Below are 19911 nucleotides of genomic sequence, written 5' to 3'. Positions count from 1 at the left end.
CCCACACCCTCCATAAGAGATAAAGTATCCATTATACACAGGGATAAATCTCATGCTTATTCGCTTTGCATTGTCCGATATTCAAACGTCCTGGATATCTGAGGGTATAAAGAGCGAGGCCACAGAGGTTTCCACAGGCAAATAAAACAGCAGAGTGATTGTCTAACTGGATGATGAGTGACATGATTATGTGGTAATGGAGGAAGCTCTTCCAGAGTGAGCTTCCTGCTATCTGAAGGTTCTCCCTGGAGTATCTAATATCTATTGACCAGGGCCTGGTTTCCCGAAAGCGATGGAAGTCAGACTTACGAGTGTTTTAATGAGGCATCTTTCCTACAACCGCTGAAGACGTAACGTGTTTCCCAAAACACCACACAGAGAGAATGTTTAATAAATTAAATAGACTGAGCAAATATTTGACTACAATTCGCAAAATAGAACTCAAATTGATTGAACATGAAATGTATTTAAATATGATTGAAATATATTTATATTTTAATGCATTTATTTTGTTTTCATTTGTATTTGTTATGGATCCCCATTGGTTCCTGCCTAGGCAGCAGCTACTATTCCTGGGGTCCAGCAAAATTAAGGTAGTTTTACAAATTTAAAAACATTACAATACATTCACAACACACTGCATGCCTTCAGGCCCCCACTCCACAACTAACACATATCTACAGTACAAAATCCATGTGTGTGTGTGTATAGTGCATATGTTATCGTGTGTGTATGCATGTGTCTGTGCTTGTTTGTGTTGCTTCACAGTCCCCACTATTCCATAAGGTATATTTGAATCTGTTTTTGAAATTTGATTCTACTGCTTGCATGAGTTACTTGATGTGGAATAAAGTTCCATGTAGCCATGGTTCTATGTAGTACTATGCACCTCCCATGGTCAGTTCTGGACTTTGGGACTATGAAGAGACCTCTGGTGGCAAGTATTTGTGTGGTATGGGTTTCTGAGCTGTGTGCCAGTAGTTAAAACAGACAGCTCGGTGCATTCAACATGTCAATACCTCTCACAAATACGAGTAGTGATGAAGTCAGTCTCTCCTCCACTTTGAGCCAGGAGAGATTGACATACATATTATTAATGTTAGCTCTCTGTGTACATCCAAGAGCCAGCCGTGGTGCCCTGTTCTGGGCCAATTACAATTTTCCCAAGTCCCTTTTTGTGGCACCTGACCAATCGACTGAACAATAATCCAGGTGCGACAAAACTAGGGTCTGTAGGACCTGCCTTGTTGATAGTGTTGTTAAGAAGGTAGAGCAGTGCTTTAATATGGACATACCTCTCCCCATGTTAGCTACTGTTGTATCAATATGTATGACAGTTTACAATCCAGGGTCACTCCAAGCAGTTCAGTCACCTCAACTTGCTCAATTTCCACTTCATCCTTGGTGGCTTCCCAATCCAGATCGGATCCAGAGGTACCCGAGTCTTCGTCCTCGGTTCTGTCTCCCTCTCCGGCGGCTTCTACCTCGAGTTCAGATACTCGGAGCTCCCAGCCACCGGCCAATTCAACATCACCATCTGTCATCATATGCAGCTCTATGGTGAGAAACATCTCAGTCCCCAAGGCAAGAACCCTGAGCACCAGTACAGGACATAAGGCTGCTTCCGACTGTTCTACCACAGATGCCGAGAGATGACACTGCCGTAGTCCATGTGGGGTCAAACGACATCAGGAGAGCTAGCTCGGAACATTTGAAAATTGATTTTAAATGACTGATTTTAGCATTAAAAGTCTCCAAAAAACAGCCAACAATGTCATGTCCAGTACCATCATTGGCCCGCCGGTATTGAAGATTAGGAAGCCAGATGTTTAATGCCAGCAGTCTGAAAGATTAATGTAGCTCTGCTGGAGTCACTTTTATTGATAGCTTTGACACCTTCTGGAAGCAGAAGATACTCTACAGGAATGATGGAGTCCATCCAAATTATCTTGACTCTTCGACTCCACACATTTCAAGGCTGCGTTGAAACAATGACTAGTAAATTATCCAAGTCCAGCTCAGTCAATCCCTACCATTGTGACAATGAGTCGTCATAATGCTGCATCAAATGAACATGATCTTAGGGGCATTGGCAAAAACAAATGTACCCCTAATTGCACCGAATACATCTGTTTATCCTACAGCTATTGTAAGCAGTAATCATGACCCTATAAACCAAAGTTACACTGTTAGCATTGAGGCGGTGTGCAATAGTAGGAAGACCACTTTATGCAGCTCAATGTAAATAACATGAGTAAGTCTACCTCTGACAAGCAACCCAGAGCCGTGCTGTTGTTCCAGTTTCAACTGTTCCCTCCTGCAGCTATGGAACCCTGACCTGTTCACCGGACGTGCTACCTTGTCCCTGACCTGCTGTTGTCAACTCTCTCGAGACAGCAGGAGCAGTAGTGATACTCTCAATGACATTTACTCCTGAGGTGCTGGCCTGCAACCTTGACAACCACTGTGATTATTATTAGATCCTGCTGGTCATCTATGAACATATTGGCCATATTCTGTGATAATCTCCACCCGGCACAGCCAGAAGAGGACTGGCGACCCCTCATCACCTGGTTCCTCTCTAGGTTCTGGCCTTTCTAGGGAGTTTTTCCTAGCCACCGTGCTAGGAAATTTGATTTGATAATACCCATATCTAGGAAAAACAAAGTTCCAAAGGCTGGGCGTAATAATAAAAGGTCATACAAAAAGTTTTGTAGTGACTCATATGTTGATGATGTAAAGAATGTTTGCTGGTGGGTAATGAGGAGAAACCAGACTTGACGCATTTATGAAACTACTTATTCCAGTTACTAATAAAGACGCACCCATTAAGAAAATGACTATAAAAACTGTTAAATCCCCTTGGATTGATGAGACATTTAAAAATGGTATGGTTGAGAGGGATGAGGCAAAAGGTATGGCAGTAAGGTCTGGCAGCCCAACTGATTGGAAAACATACTGCAAATAAGAAAGAAATAATGTGACTAAACTAAATAAAATAAAAACTACACTATGATACTATCATTCTTTGTAATAAGTTTTGAGGCACCTTAAATCAAATTTTGGGGAAAAAAGCCAACTCGGCTCCTTCATTCATTACAAAACCCACAGATATTGCAAACTACTTTAATGACTTTCATTGGCAAGATAAGCAAACTTAGGGATGACATGCCAGCAACAAACGCTGACACTACACATCCAAGTATATTGGACCAAATTATGAAAGACAAGAATTGTACTTTGAATTCCGTAAAGTCAGTGTGGAAGAAGTACATTTACATTTACATTTAAGTCATTTAGCAGACGCTCTTATCCAGAGCGACTTACAAATTGGTGCATTCACCTTATGACATCCAGTGGAACAGTCACTTTACAATAGTGCATCTAAATCTTAAAGGGGGGGGGGTGAGAAGGATTACTTATCCTATCCTAGGAAGTAAAAAAATATTGTTGTCTATCAACAACGACAAGCCACCGGGGGCTGACAATCTGGATGGAAATTTACTGAGGATAATAGCAGACTATATTGCCACATCTTCAATTTAAGTCTACTAGAGAGCGTGTGCCCTCAGGCCTGGAGGGAAGCTGAAATCATTCTGCTTCCCAAAAATAGTAAAGCCCCCTTAATGGCTCAAATAGCCAACCAACCAGCCTGTTACCAAACCCTTAGTAAACATCTGGGGGAAAAAAATAGCATTTTATCTGGTCAAAAACTATTTCACAGTAAACTAATTGACAACAGAATTTCAGCAGGCTTATAGGGAAGGACACTCAACAAGCACAGCACTTACACAAATGACTTATGATTGGCTGAGATAAATTATCGTGCATAATCTGCTGCTGGAAAAACGTATGTGTTGTGGCTTTACACCCCCAGCTATAATATGCATATAGAGTTACTTGTCTAATAGAACACAGAGGGTGTTCTTTAATGGACGCCTCTCAAATATAATTCAGTTAGAATCAGGAATTCCCCAGGGTATCTGTTTAGGCCCCTTTTTAAAAAATTTTACTAACGACATGCCACTGAGTGAAGCCAGAGTGTCTATGTATGTGGATGACTCAACAATATACATGTCAGCTACTACAGCGACTGAAATGACTGCAACACTCAACAAAGAGCTGCAATTAGTTTCAGAGTGGTTGGCAAGGAATAAGTTAGCCCTAAATATTTCTTAAACTAAAAGCATTGTATTTGGAACCAAACACTCACTAAACCCTAAACCTCAAATAAATCTTTTAATAAATAATGTGGAAATTGAGCAAGTTGAGATGACAAAACTGCTTGGAGGAACCCTAGATTGTAAACTGTCATGGTCAAAACATATTGATGCAGTAGGAGCTAGGATGGGGAGAAGTCTGTCTATAATAAAGCGATGCTCTGCCTTTTTAACACTATCAACAAGGCAGGTCCTACAGGCCCTAGTTTTGTCACACCTTGACTACTGTTCAGTCGTGTGGTCAGGTGCCACAAAAAAAGGACTTAGGAAAATTGCAATTGGCTCAGAACAGGACGGCTGTACAGAGAGCTAATATTAATAATATGCATGTCAATCTCTCCTGGCTAAAAGTGGAGGAGAGATTGACTTCATTACTTCTTTCATTTATGAGAGGTATTGACATGTTGAATTCATCTAGCTGTCTGTCTAAACTACTGGCACACAGCTCGGACACTCATGTATACCCCACAAGACATGCCACAAGAGGTCTCTCACCAGTCCCCAAGTCCAGAACAGACTATGGGAGGCACACAGTACTACAGAAAACCATGACTACATAAATACCTTATGGAACATCGGGGACTGTGAAGCAACAAACATTGGCAAAGACATGCATACACACATGATAACATACGCACTATACCTACACATGGATCTTGTACTGTAGATATGTGGTAGTGGTGGAGAAGGCCTGAGGGCACACAGTGGGTTGTGAAATCTGTGAATGTATTGTAATGTTTTGAAAATTGTATAAACTGCCTTAATTATGCTGTACCCCAGGAAGATAGCTGTTGCCAAAGCAGCAGCTACATGGGGCTCCATTATAAACACAAATACCAAATATTTGGTAACAATGGTTTGAGAAACAGCTCAGAGATTTAGTGATGCTCCTACGAAGGTTCTCACGATGAACTTAGCCTTCAGATGCTTTTGGGAAACTGAGCCCTGGCCCTGGCCCACCCTGAGCAAACATCAAAAGCACAGACATAAATAAAGGTGGACACTGTTGAACCTCAACGAACTACTGCCCTTGCTGTCTCTGCCTGGCCGGTTCCCCTCTTTTCACTGGGATTCTTTGCCTCTAACCCTGTTACGGGGGCTGAGTCACTGGCTTGCTGGGGCTCTCTCGTGCCGTCCCCTGGGGGGGTGCGTCACCTGGGTGGGTTGATTCACTGTTGTGGTCGGCCTGTCTGGGTTCCCCACCGTGTCGGAGATCTTTGTGGGCTATACTCGGCCTTGTCTCCGGATGGTAAGTTGGTGGTTGAAGATTTCCCTCTAGTGGTGTGGGGGCTGTGCTTTGGCAAAGTGGGTGGGGTTATATCCTTCCTGTTTGGCCCTGTCCGGGGTGTCCTCGGATGGGGCCACAGTGTCTCCTGACCCCTCCTGTCTCAGCCTCCAGTATTTATGCTGCAGTAGTTTATGTGTCGGGGGGCTAGGGTCAGTTTGTTTATCTGGAGTACTTCTCCTGTCCTATTCAGGTGTCCTGTGTGAATCTAAGTGTGCACTCTAATTCTGTCCTTCTCTCTTTCTTTCTCTCTCTCGGAGGACCTGAGCCCTAGGACCATGCCCCAGGACTACCTGACATGATGACTCCTTGCTGTCCCCAGTCCACCTGGCCATGCTGCTGCTCCAGTTTCACTGGCCTGGGCCCTAGGACCATGTCCCAGGACTACCTGACATGAGGACTCCTTGCTGTCCCCAGTCCACCTGGCCATGCTCCTGCTCCAGTTTCAACTGTTCTGCCTTACTATTATTCAACCATGCTGGTCATTTATGAACATTTGAACATCTTGGCCCGTTCTGTTATAATCTCCACCCGGCACAGCCAGAAGAGGACTGGCCACCCCACATATGCTCTCTCTAATTCTCTCTTTCTTTCTCTCTCTCGGAGGACCTGAGCCCTAGGACCGTGCCCCAGGACTACCTGACATGATGGCTCCTTGCTGTCCCCAGTCCACCTGACTGTGCTGCTGCTCCAGTTTCAACTGTTCTGCCTTATTATTATTTGACCATGCTGGTCATTTATGAACATTTGAACATCTTGGTCATGTTCTGTTATAATCTCTACCCGGCACAGCCAGAAGAGGACTGGCCACCCCACATAGCCTTCCTCTCTAGGTTTCTTCCTAGGTTTTGGCCTTTCTAGGTTTTTCCTAGCCACCGTGCTTTTACACCTGCATTGTTTGCTGTTTGGGGTTTTAGGCTGGGTTTCTGTACAGCACTTTGAGATATCAGCTGATGTACGAAGGGCTATATAAATAAATTTGATGTGATTTGATTTGATTTGATTTACAGGCACCAACTGCAGCACCAACTGCTAACAGACACCCTGGATTCATCATCAACTGCTAACAGGCACCATTGATCAACATCAACTGCTTCAACAAGGAAGAAAATTGAAGGGTAATTCGCCATCAATCTACCATCATGACCTCCCACAATAAGCCATCTATTCGCCTGTATTTCTTTCCAGAGGACCTGCATTTACTTTGATCTTTGGGCAGTGATTGGGTGAGCCAATTGGTAGCTTCAGATGATTGACTGTCCAGTGTTACTGTAAGGCTTAGTTAGGTTATATTGAGGCGCCAGGAGAAGAAGAAACCCTGTCGTTAGGCTACAGTGGTGGAAAAATAAACATGTATACTTGTCTCTGATTAATGTTGCCCTCCTGATAATCAGATGACAGCATGAGGTCCCAGTCTTTCCCCATAAGACATTACTAATAGGTAAGTGCACTGATGTTCGGGGCCAATCACTCGACTACTCACTGCAGTAAAATCACCATGAATTGAGCTAAAATTATTTCACTCTGTACTCATGTGTTCCCCACCCAATTCCACCCATGACTGGGGTGGAATGGAGACTTACTGGTCATGTCTGGTGTCAGGGACTCCGGGGTCCATCCTCAGCTTGTCACTCTCCACCTGGTTGAACTTGTTGCGGGCGTAGGGATCCTGCCCTGGCCGCACCACCGTCGCACCAACATATAGGTCCTGGTCAAAGTCTTGCCATCTCACCTTGCCTGCAGACCAGAGCAGAGACACAGGAGAGGAAATGAAGACAGTACAATGGACTGCAGCACAGTAAATAAACATGTTCTAACCTCCCTCCCTGTTACTGGGCAGAAAACAGCTGCTAGCACCTTCTGGTTGCAGTTTCTTCACAAGTGTACCTTTGTGTTTATTTTGCACATTCCAGAGCTCACAGATAATTTGAGACTTTCCCAAACTGTAATAACAAACTGCAGTCAGCTACACTACAAAGACTTTCCCAAACTGTAATAACAGTCTGCAGTCAGCTACACTACAAAGACTTCCCCAAACTGTAATAACAGTCTGCAGTCAGCTACACTAGAAAGACTTTCCCAAACTGTAATAACAGTCTGCAGTCAGCTACACTAGAAAGACTTTCCCAAACTGTAATAACAAACTGCAGTGGACTTTCCCAAACTGTAATAACAGTCTGCAGTCAGCTACACTACAAAGACTTCCCCAAACTGTAATAACAGTCTGCAGTCAGCTACACTAGAAAGACTTTCCCAAACTGTAATAACAGTCTGCAGTCAGCTACACTAGAAAGACTTCCCCAAACTGTAATAACAGACTGCAGTCAGCTACACTAGAAAGACTTCCCCAAACTGTAATAACAGACTGCAGTCAGCTACACTAGAAAGACTTTCCCAAACTGTAATAACAGTCTGCAGTCAGCTACACTAGAAAGACTTCCCCAAACTGTAATAACAGACTGCAGTCAGCTACACTAGAAAGACTTCCCCAAACTGTAATAACAGACTGCAGTCAGCTACACTAGAAAGACTTTCCAAACCCTAATAACAGTCTGTAGTCAGCTACACCAAAGACTTTCCCAAACTGTAATAACAGTCTGTAGTCAGCTACACTACAAAGACTTTCCAAACCCTAATAACAGTCTGTAGTCAGCTACACTACAAAGACTTTCCCAAACCCTAATAACAGTCTGCAGTCAGCTACACTACAAAGACTTTCCAAACCCTAATAACAGTCTGTAGTCAGCTACACTACAAAGACTTTCCCAAACCCTAATAACAGTCTGCAGTCAGCTACACTACAAAGACTTTGCCAAACTGTAATAAGTCTGCAGTCAGCTACACTACAAAGAATTTCCCAAACCCTAATAACAGCCTGCAGTCAGCTACACTATAAGACTTCCCCAAACCCTAATAAGTCCGCAGTCAGCTACATTACAAAGACTTTCTCAAACTATAATAACAGTCTGTAGTCAGCTACACTACAAATACTTTCCCAAACCCGAATAAGTCTGCAGTCAGCTACACTACAAAGACTTTTCCAAACCCTAATAAGTCTGTAGTCAGCTACACTACAAAGACTTTCCCAAACTGTAATAACAGTCTGCAGTCAGCCACACTACAAAGACTTTCCCAAACTGTAATTACAGCCTGCAGTCAGCTACACTATAAGACTTTCCCAAACTGTAATAACAGCTTGCAGTCAGCTACACTATAAGACTTTCCCAAACTCTAATAAGTCTGCAGTCAGCTACATTACGAAGACATTCCCAAACTATAATAACAGTCTGCAGTCAGCTTCACTACAAATACTTTCCCAAACCCTAATAAGTGTGCAGTCAGCTACACTACAAATAATTTCCCAACACCTAATAACAGTCTGCAGTCAGCTACACTAAGGCTTAGTTAGGTTATATTGAGGCGCCAGGAGAAGAAGAAACCCTGTCGTTAGGCTACAGTGGTGGAAAAATAAACATGTATACTTGTCTCTGATTAATGCTTTCACAAACCCTACAAGCAGCCTGCAGTCAGCCACACTACAAAGACTTTCCCAAACTGTAATAACAGTCTGCTACATTACAAAGACTTTCCCAACCCCTAATAACAGCCTGCAGTCAGCTACACTACAAAGACTTTCCCAAACTGTAATAACAGCCTGCAGTCAGCTACACTACAAAGACTTTCCCAAACCCTAATAACAGCCTGCAGTCAGCTACACTACAAAGACTTTCCCAAACTGTAATAACAGTCTGCAGTCAGCTACACTACAAAGACTTTCCCAAACCCTAATAACAGCCTGCAGTCATCTACACTACAAAGACTTTCCCAAACCCTAATAACAGCCTGCAGTCAGCTATACTACAAAGACTTTCCCAAACTGTAATAAGTCTGCAGTCAGCTACACTACAAAGACTTTCTCAAACTATAATAACAGTCTGTAGTCAGCTACACTACAAATACTTTCCCAAACCCTAATAAGTCTGCAGTCAGCTACACTACAAAGACTTTTCCAAACCCTAATAAGTCTGTAGTCAGCTACACTACAAAGACTTTCCCAAACTGTAATAACAGTCTGCAGTCAGCTACACTAGAAAGACTTTCCCAAACTGTAATAACAGCCTGCAGTCAGCTACACTAGAAAGACTTTCCCAACCCCTAATAACAGCCTGCAGTCAGCTACACTACAAAGACTTTCCCAAACCCTAATAACAGCCTGCAGTCAGCTACACTACAAAGACTTTCCCAAACTATAATAACAGTCTGCAGTCAGCTACATTACAAAGACTTTCCCAAACTGTAATAACAGCCTGCAGTCAGCTACACTATAAGACTTTCCCAACCCCTAATACGTCTACAGTCAGCTACACTATAAAGACTTTCCCAAACTATAATAACAGTCTGCAGTCAGCTACATTACAAAGACTTTCCCAAACTATAATAACAGTCTGCAGTCAGCTACACTACAAAGACTTTCCCAAACTGTAATAACAGCCTGCAGTCAGCTACACTACAAATACTTTCCCAAACTGTAATAACAGTCTGCAATCAGCTACACTACAAAGACTTTCCCAAACTGTAATAACAGTCTGCAGTCAGCTACACTACAAAGACTTTCCCAAACCCTAATAACAGCCTGCAGTCAGCTACACTACAAATACTTTCCCAAACCCTAATAACAGCCTGCAGTCAGCTACACTACAAAGACTTTCCCAACCCCTAATAAGTCTGCAGTCAGCTACATTACAAAGACTTTCCCAAACTATAATAACAGTCTGCAGTCAGCTACACTACAAAGACTTTCCCAACCCCTAATAAGTCTGCAGTCAGCTACATTACAAAGACTTTCCCAAACTATAATAACAGTCTGCAGTCAGCTACACTACAAAGACTTTCCCAAACTAATAAGTCTGCAAGCTAACAGACTTTCCCAAACCCTAATAAGTCTGCAGTCAGCTACACTACAAAGACTTTCCCAAACCCTAATAAGTCTGCAGTCAGCTACACTACAAAGACTTTCCCAAACCCTAATAAGTCTGCAGTTAGCTACATTACAAAAACTTTTCCAAACCCTAATAACAGCCTGCAGTCAGCTACACTACAAAGACTTTCCCAAACCCTAATAACAGCCTGCAGTCAGCTACACTACAAAGACTTTCCCAACCCCTAATAAGTCTGCAGTCAGCTACACTACAAAAACTTTCTCAAACTATAATAACAGTCTGTAGTCAGCTACACTACAAATACTTTCCCAAACCCTAATAAGTCTGCAGTCAGCTACACTACAAAGACTTTCCCAACCCCTAATAACAGTCTGCAGTCAGCTACACTACAAAGACTTTCCCAAACCCTAATAAGTCTGTAGTTAGCTACATTACAAAAACTTTTCCAAACCCTAATAACAGCCTGCAGTCAGCTACACTACAAAGACTTTCCCAAACCCTAATAACAGCCTGCAGTCAGCTACACTACAAAGACTTTCCCAAACTGTAATAAGTCTGCAGTCAGCTACACTACAAAAACTTTCTCAAACTATAATAACAGTCTGTAGTCAGCTACACTACAAATACTTTCCCAAACCCTAATAAGTCTGCAGTCAGCTACACTACAAAGACTTTTCCAAACCCTAATAAGTCTGTAGTCAGCTACACTACAAAGACTTTCCCAACCCCTAATAACAGTCTGCAGTCAGCTACACTACAAATACTATCCCAAACCCTAATAAGTCTGCAGTCAACTACACTACAAAGACGTTTCCAAACCCTAATAACAGTCTGTAGTCAGCTACACTACAAAGACTTTCCCAAACTGTAATAACAGTCTGCAGTCAGCTACACTAGAAAGACTTTCCCAAACCGTAATAACAGCCTGCAGTCAGCTACACTACAAAGACTTTCCCAACCCCTAATAACAGCCTGCAGTCAGCTACACTACAAAGACTTTCCCAAACTATAATAACAGTCTGCAGTCAGCTACATTACAAAGACTTTCCCAAACTGTAATAACAGCCTGCAGTCAGCTACACTATAAGACTTTCCCAAAATAAGTCTTCAGCTATACTATAAAGACCCCAAACTATAATAACAGTCTGCAGTCAGCTACATTACAAAGACTTTCCCAAACTATAATAACAGTCTGCAGTCAGCTACACTACAAAGACTTCCCCAAACTGTAATAACAGTCTGCAGTCAGCTACACTACAAAGACTTTCCCAAACTGTAATAACAGTCTGCAGTCAGCTACACTACAAAGACTTTCCCAAACTGTAATAACAGCCTGCAGTCAGCTACACTACAAAGACTTTCCCAAACCCTAATAACAGCTGCAGTCAGCTACACTACAAAGACTTTCCCAAACCCTAATAACAGCCAGCTAAACCCCTAATAAGTCTGCAGTCAGCTACATTACAAAGACTTTCCCAAACTATAATAACAGTCTGCAGTCAGCTACACTACAAAGACTTTCCCAACCCCTAATAAGTCTGCAGTCAGCTACATTACAAAGACTTTCCCAAACTATAATAACAGTCTGCAGTCAGCTACAACAGTCTAGTCAAAGACTTTTCCCAACCCCTAATAAGTCTGCAGTCAGCTACATTACAAAGACTTTCCCAAACTATAATAAGTCTGCAGTCAGCTACACTACAAAGACTTTCCCAAACCCTAATAAGTCTGCAGTTAGCTACATTAAAGACTTTTCCAAACCCTAATAACAGCCTGCAGTCAGCTACACTACAAAGACTTTCCCAAACCCTAATAAGTCTGCAGTCAGCTACACTACAAAGACTTTCCCAAACCCTAATAAGTCTGCAGTTAAACCCTAATAAGTCTGCAGTTAGCAAAAGACTTTTCCAAACCCTAACAGCCTGCAGTCTGACTTTCCCAAACCCTAGTTAGCTTTCCCATAATAAAGACTTTTTTCCAAACCCTAATAACAGCCTGCAGTCAGCTACACTTCTCTCGCAGGAGCACCCACTCACACAGCCTAGTCAGATTATTATGCATTTAAATAAAAATCAAAATAAAATGCCATGTGTAATTGTAATTCTTGTCACAACAACATATGAAAACAAAATATGTCCCCACACAAACACTGGATATCAGTGTGACTAAACACTAATGCAGCTGTTATGTTAATGAAGCCTCTACAACATACGGCAGCATTCGATTACATTATCTGTCAGACAGGGTAGGGGCACGCAGAGAAAAAAAGACCATGAGTAATTCATCTCATTGAGCTCTGACAGCTTGTCTTCAGCATGACAATTAGGAAGGTCTGAGAATAATCTGTCTCAGATGCTAATTGTTCCACAGAAATGGTAAATTGCATGCAGGGTGCATTATAACCGACTAAGTTTGGAGACAAAAAAGCAGTTGACCTTGTCATTTCCGTGATTAACAGAAGCCACAGATGACCATCTATGAAATGAATGGTGCAGTCTATTAAATGGTTCAGTCTTATGTCATCACAATTTACAGACATGCAGTAGCACATTTTGTTGTAATCTGTTATTTTTACAGCAAATATTTTCACATACCTTAATGCCTAGTTTAATAAATAAAATAAACATGTGAGACATTCCGTTATTAGGTCACTTGTTATTTTGCTAATAGCAGCAGTTAAGCCTGTTAAGGCTGTGTTAATGGGCATGGCCTGCTGGTAATGATGGGACTAGATTTGTAAAGAGGAAATCAAATCCTCCATGCCCGCTGCAGTAAATTCTGGAACATTACATTTACATTTGAGTCATTTAGCAGATTCTCTTATCCAAAGCAACTAAGTTAGTGCATTCATCTTAAGATAGCAAAGTGAGACAACCACATATGACAATCGTATCAAGTACATTTGACCTGAAAGTATTTATCAGCAAAGTCAGAGCTAGTAGGGGGAAGCTTGTTCCACCATTTGAACATAAGGTATTCAACGACCCCTTATATAGTATCTTCACTTTAAAGAAGTGAGGAACTGGTTCATGCCCAGATCTATGATCCTGCCCTTAGACACAAGTTCAGGACAAGTTGCGTCTCTCCTTTATAGCTTCTCCTTGCTGTGAAAGTTAGACAGTTCAACCACCCATCTCTCTAGCTGGAACATTCCTCCTCTGGCTGTGCTTACTAGACAAAAAGCTTTGAAACCGGTCAGTCGGGCGGGATACATGGTGTTTTGTTGTTGATGCTCAGGTGGTAGGAATCCATTAAGATATAATAGGAGTCTGAACAGCATCTCTGAGAGAATAAGGCCAGGTTGATCAGGTCAGTGCAAAATGTATGGTGTACCTTACTGAACTCAACCCTAGTAAACTACAGCACATTGCTGTACATTGTGCAGGCCATCCATGCAGGCTTCTAACTAACGAGGAATGTTCCATGGCACTTCTTGAGCAGAACAGCCACAGCGGAGGAAGACTAACGGTCTGTGGCCTGGTGTGCCGGTCAGCAGATTCCTCATCAAAATACTGCATATAATAACATTGTTAACGAATAAGAAAACAGGAACAAAGCATCGAATGACTCAGAAACTAAGTGGTCTTCACATCTGGATCCAGGAGGAAAGTCACTCACAGCACATACAGTACTGTAGTGTAGTGCACAGTGTATGACAACACACAGCACACAATACACAATGTACACTACAGTACTGGATGAAAAGTACACAGCACAACACTGTACACTACATTACTGTACTGGATGAAAAGCACACAGCACATGTTTCCTGATCCCCAAAACATGTATTTATTTATTTATTGTTGGCCATAAAAGACTAAAACCATCAGGAAATCTGTTCCCACGTGATTTACATGTTGGAAATCTGTTCAAGTATTCACACACATAATAGAAAGACATATGTGATCATATACAAATAATAATTTATAATAATTGATCCGATTTATAAAGCACTTTTCTGCCAACTGACATACTCAAAGCGCTTTATAGAGTAGGGGGAAACTCACCTGCGAAGGAAAAATTCTGTGTTTGCAAGATGCATTTGATGTACCTATATAATTATTTGTAGCTTTATAATAGGAGCTTAGTGATGGTAAAGAGCTCTCTGCTTAACTTAAGGTATATGGGGCAGCATTTTCACTTTTGGATAAATAGCGTGCCCAATTTCAACTTCCTGCTACTCATGCCAAGAATACAAGGTATGCATATTATTAGTAGATTTGGATAGAAAACACAGAAGTTTCTAAAACTGTTTGAATCATGTCTGAGGCAAAACCCCGAGGGCTAACCGTTCAGAATTGTTTTGTTTTTTGGGTCTCTGTCTGTTCAGTGATTTCTCATTGGGAAACAATCTTTTTTAGGAACTTGTTCTCAGTTCCTACCGCTTCCACTGGATGTCACCAGTCTTTGGAATTTGGTTGAGGTTAATTCCTTTGTGCAATGAAGAAGTATGGCCATCTAGGAACTGCGTAACACTGTTGAGAGTTGCGCAAGACTTGAAAAGTAGCTTGGTTTGTTGTCTTCCTGTATTGAACACAGATCGGCCCATCTTCAATTTGATCGATTATTAATGTTTAAAAATACCTAAAGTTGTATTTACAAAAGTAGTTTGAAATGTTTTGGCAAAGTTCTCAGGCAACTTTTTAAATATTTTGAAGTGACAATGCGCAATTTGGAAGCAGTTTTTTTAATCAAGCGCGCCAAATAAATTGACATTTTGGATATATATGGATGGAATTAATCGAACAAAATGACCAATTGTGATGTTTATACATATTGGAGTGCCAACAAAAGAAGCTCGTCAAAGGTAAGGCATGTTTTATATTTTATTTCTGCGTTTAGTGTAGCGCCTGCAGGGTTGAAATATGCTACCCTCTTTGTTTACTGTTTTGCTATCATCAGATAATAGCTTCTTATGCTTTCTCCGGAAAGCCTTTTTAGAATCTGACATGTTGGCTGGATTCACAACGCGTGTAGCTTTAATTTAGTATCTTACGTGTGTGTTTTAATGAAAGTTTGATTTTTATATCATTTTATTTGAATTTTCCGTGCTGCATTTTCCCTGGCTTTTGGCCAAGTGGGAAGCAAGCGTCCCCTATACCATAAGAAGTTAAAGAAATTAAGAAGGCATATTGCCTTGCACATACACATTCATTTCACCACTTCCCCAGCCTCAGGGTTGGTTCTGCTCCCTGAAGCTCATCTAGGTGTGAAATCAAGGACATGGGGCAAGTGCGGAATAGAGAACTTAAATGGTCAAAACAACCTGATATTGTTTTGAAATATCTTTACTTCAGAGTAACTTGGTCACACAGCATAAGAAAAAGAGCCTCAGAGTGACCACAGTTCTTCATTCCATCCTGTTCTTCTACTATCTTCCAAGGGCACCGCTGTGTGGAGATATGAAGAGAAGAGGCTAGCTTGGTTGAGAAAGGAATAACGGAACTGCCGTTATCACTCGTTTGTGCGTTATGACCTCACACACCCGATACACATAGCCACAATAAGAAAACAAGGTAGCTTACGATGCCCCGATCTGCCGAGGAGAGGTGGAACCAACCATGACTGAGCAGTTTTGGGGCTTCTATACAAACCCTTTGAATTTCCTCAACGATCATTGACCAGCTCCATTATTGCAATAAATAATCGATATTAAAAGGTTGATTATTTGAAGAAATTGAAAGTCTCTTCTCACTTACTTGATTAGAATGTCAACGACACACCATCAATGAGCTGCTCCCAACTCAGTGAAGCACGGTAACCTTTTTGTGCCAGAACGCTCACCATATATCAGCTATCAGATGGCGAGGTGAGGAGTCATATTTTCCAATTATGAATGAAGGGGATGATTAGGTGGCCATGTTGGATTGTGGCCAGGTTGGGAATTTAGCCATGACACCGGGATGAACACCCCTACAATAAGTGGCATGGAATTTTTAATGACCACAGAGAGTCAGGACACCCATTTGAACGTCCCATCCGAAAAACGGAACCCTACGCAGGATAATCTACCCAAATGTAATCAAGGTTTGAAATGATTATGTTTTAGTCAAATATTATATCTGTTTAGGCTTCTTGTATTTTTTCCCACTGCCCGTTTGAGACAGATAATGATCCACTCTAAATCAAAACAAATTTCACAAATAAACTAAATAATATATATAAAGATGAGATTAAATCAAGAACAGTATAATGGATGAAAATATTAGCCTATCACTTGTGAATTATATTTGATCACTTATGCTGGGCATCATTCACAAGAAACAATGCCTCTTTTTTTGCTACTTTTTCAAATCATAGTCGCACCCCTCATGTAGCCTAGCTTATGTGTTGATAAGGCTTGTATCACAACTAAAGTGGCTAAATAACTCAATAAAATTAAGCACATTAATCCGCATTACAAAGGATGTAAAGCCTAACTGCGCTTATAATGTGAAGAAATAGCAGTTTATTAACATTTAAAGCTAAACTTTGATGTCTTGCATAAGCCACATGTGCCACACGTGTTTTGATGAGTGGTTGTATTAATTTGGGATCAATCACATCCCACAACTGTCCCAAACTTTGGAATATTTATTTCTCACACAGAATAGGTCAATTTTTATACTATGGGGGATAGTAGATTGACATAGGCTAGTGCTTTAGCTGTTCGCTAAGCCTTCTCATCTTGTTGGCAGAAGAAAAGTAAATGTGTACAGTTCTTCCAAATACGAACACAGCGGAATTGGATAAGGACGCGGGCAGTTGCGTCCCTGATGTGTCTTCACTTTTAGCCTGTAAGAAAGACCAGATCACGTGATGGAGAGCCATGTGAGTGAGAGGTGCTTCGGAGAGCGCAGCACTCAGGGAGATGGCACAACGGCCACAAAAACCATGGATTTTTTTAGCGTGCATTAGGGCCACACAAAGGGGATGCTGCCATGAAATTCGAGACATTATCAAGTGCTTGTCAAATTGTGAATGAGAGACTAATGAACTGTGTACAGCCTGCACAAAAAAACAAAGCAGACCTCATACCTTTCAAGCAACTTTTTTCAAATCCTCGCATCATGCAGCCTGACAATGTATCAAAAATCTTAACATATAGCCCAACGTTTGTGAAACTACTAAAGTTACAATAATAACTAGGGATGCACCGATATCACATTTTTGGCCAATACTGGTATTTTCCTTTCCCCCCCAAAAAACGATACCTATATTTAACATTTTTGCTGCCTTTTTAAGCATTCTAGTAGAGTTACATAGTTCACTCCCACACACACACAGGTCTAAGGCACTGCATCTCAGTGCAAGAGGCGTCACTACAGTTCCTGGCTGGAATCCAGGCTGTATCACATCCGGCCGTGATTGGGAGTCCCATAAGGCGGCGCACAATTGGCCCAGTGTCATCTGGGTTTGATCGGTGTAGGCAGTCATTGTGAATAATACATTTGTTCTTAACTGACTTGCTCAGTTAAATAAAGGTTTTACACACACACACAAAAAGTTATTTTGTTGGCATTTACGCATGTCCCCACTACCAGTAAAACATAATCAAAACCCATTTCTTTCACTTGCTTGCTGTGATGTTTCGTTATTAATTTGTTTCATTCTCATCCAGGATTTCATCATACATGTCAAGCAGTGAAGTTTCAGCTCTGTCTGTCCATGGCCTCTTTTCCTCAGTGCGCTGTGTGTTTCCTCGGTCACTGTGTGTTTTCAGGTTGTCCAGCTGTGTATGTAACATTTCACGTAAACCCTGTTTGTCTGCATCGAAGTAGTGGTCCTTGTACCAAACATCAAGCATGGTGCGACCCAGTAAAGAGGCTCAGAGAGAATGCCACTGAATCACTTGTTCACAGCCACAACTTTTGCAAGTTTTAACCCCACTGTCTGTGTTGGCAGTTTTGTTGAGCAGGCGTTTCAATGCCATGAAAGAGGGTATCACGTCTGCTGTAGACGCAGTTGACTAGCTTATTTCTCCAGTCAGTTGTTCAAATGCCATTTGAAATGGCAGCAGCGGTATGCAGTACAGCCTTCCTCAGTACGAAATCCTTGTTTGACCCACTGTGCTGTCAGACTCGGCATGCTCATTGGGCTGACGTCGCTGGTCCAAATGTCAGTCGTGAAGCTAATAGCAGTGACGCCCATAGCAAGTAGCTCATGGATGTGAGTTTCAACAGTACTGTAACTACAGTAGGGTAACATCTGAAAAATAATGTGTACCGGGGTTCGACCAGTCGGCAAAAGCCAACTTCATCCCCGACAGAGAATGGTTGATTGTCAAGGGTTTCATGACGTTGCCCTGTTGGTGAGGTTTACGGCCCCCATAAATCCCTTTCCCTCTTTTCACTCTCTACTCTACAGATTGTACTCTTGGAAAGCCCTTTATTGACATAGAGAGAGTGGTAACATCAAAAGCTGGGAACTGAACCATATTTCGGTAATCCAACCAGTTGAAAATATCCGTTGGAATATGAGAGAATATGATCAGTTGTCATCCAAGACATTATTACGGATGATAGGACTACAAAGTATCTTGGGAAGTCTACACTGAACACATTCAGATTCACATGAAATTGTTGTGCAATTTAAATGTTTAAGTATGAAATTATTTGTGAAAAGATCAAATGTAATTTTAGCTTCTAAATGAGAGAATTGTTTTCATAAGTGAACTACGCTTACTCAGTGGCCCGCCCAAGTGAACAGGCATTGGTTGTGAACTATGAAACACGCCCTTCTCTCCACCACTACAAAAGCCCATTGACGAAAGTCAACCTAGTGTTCCCGATGACTTGAGGGCTGCTGTCCATACATTTAGAAGGACTAATATCAACTATGGAACTTAACCAACCTTAGCGTGAGCTCTAGTTGCAAATTGGCTGAGGGAAGGAGGTTCTCACCCATGATTTGACGGTACATGGCCCCGTCCAATGTCCCTTTGCTGAGGGGACAGGACAACTTCACCGCATCAGTTAAACAACCCAAAAGCATAATGTTTCCACCTCCATGTTTGACGGTGGGGATGGTGTTCTTGGGGTCATAGGCAGCATTCCTCCTCCTCCAAACACTGCAAGTTGAGTTGATGCCAAAGAGCTCCATATTGGTCTCATCTGACCACAACACTTTCACCCAGTTGTCCTCTGAATCATTCAGATGTTCATTAGCAACCTTCAGACGGGTATGTATATGTGCTTTCTTGTGCAGGGTGACCTTGCGGGTGCTACAGGATTTCAGTCCTTCACAGCGTAGTGTGTTACCAATTGTTTTCTTGATGACTGTGGTCCCAGCTGCCTTGAGATAATTGAGAAGATTCTCCTGTGTAGTTCTGGGCTGATTCCTCACTGTTCTCATGATCATTGCAACTCCACGAGGTGAGATCTTGCATGGAGCCCCAGGCCGAGGGAGATTGACAGTTCTTTTGTGTTTCTTCCATTTGCGAATAATCGCACCAACTTTTGTCACCTCACCAAGCTGCTTGGTGATG

General features: G+C 41.9%; 1 protein-coding gene across 1 annotated transcript in view; it reads right to left on the bottom strand.

Annotated features, from left to right (window-relative positions):
- The window catches only part of LOC124038615 (polypeptide N-acetylgalactosaminyltransferase 2-like), a 128515-nt gene that overhangs the window by 35349 nt on the left and 73255 nt on the right, over nt 1-19911 (bottom strand). The window contains exon 3 of the mRNA XM_046354677.1: nt 7089-7242. Coding sequence (XP_046210633.1) covers nt 7089-7242 — 154 coding nt within the window. The remainder of the gene's footprint in view (nt 1-7088; nt 7243-19911) is intronic.

Source organism: Oncorhynchus gorbuscha, linkage group LG06 (genome assembly GCF_021184085.1).
Source record: "Oncorhynchus gorbuscha isolate QuinsamMale2020 ecotype Even-year linkage group LG06, OgorEven_v1.0, whole genome shotgun sequence".
Taxonomy (NCBI): Eukaryota; Metazoa; Chordata; class Actinopteri; order Salmoniformes; family Salmonidae; genus Oncorhynchus; species Oncorhynchus gorbuscha.
The sequence above is the reverse complement of the archived record's forward strand: the minus strand, read 5'-3'. Positions and strand labels throughout refer to the sequence as shown.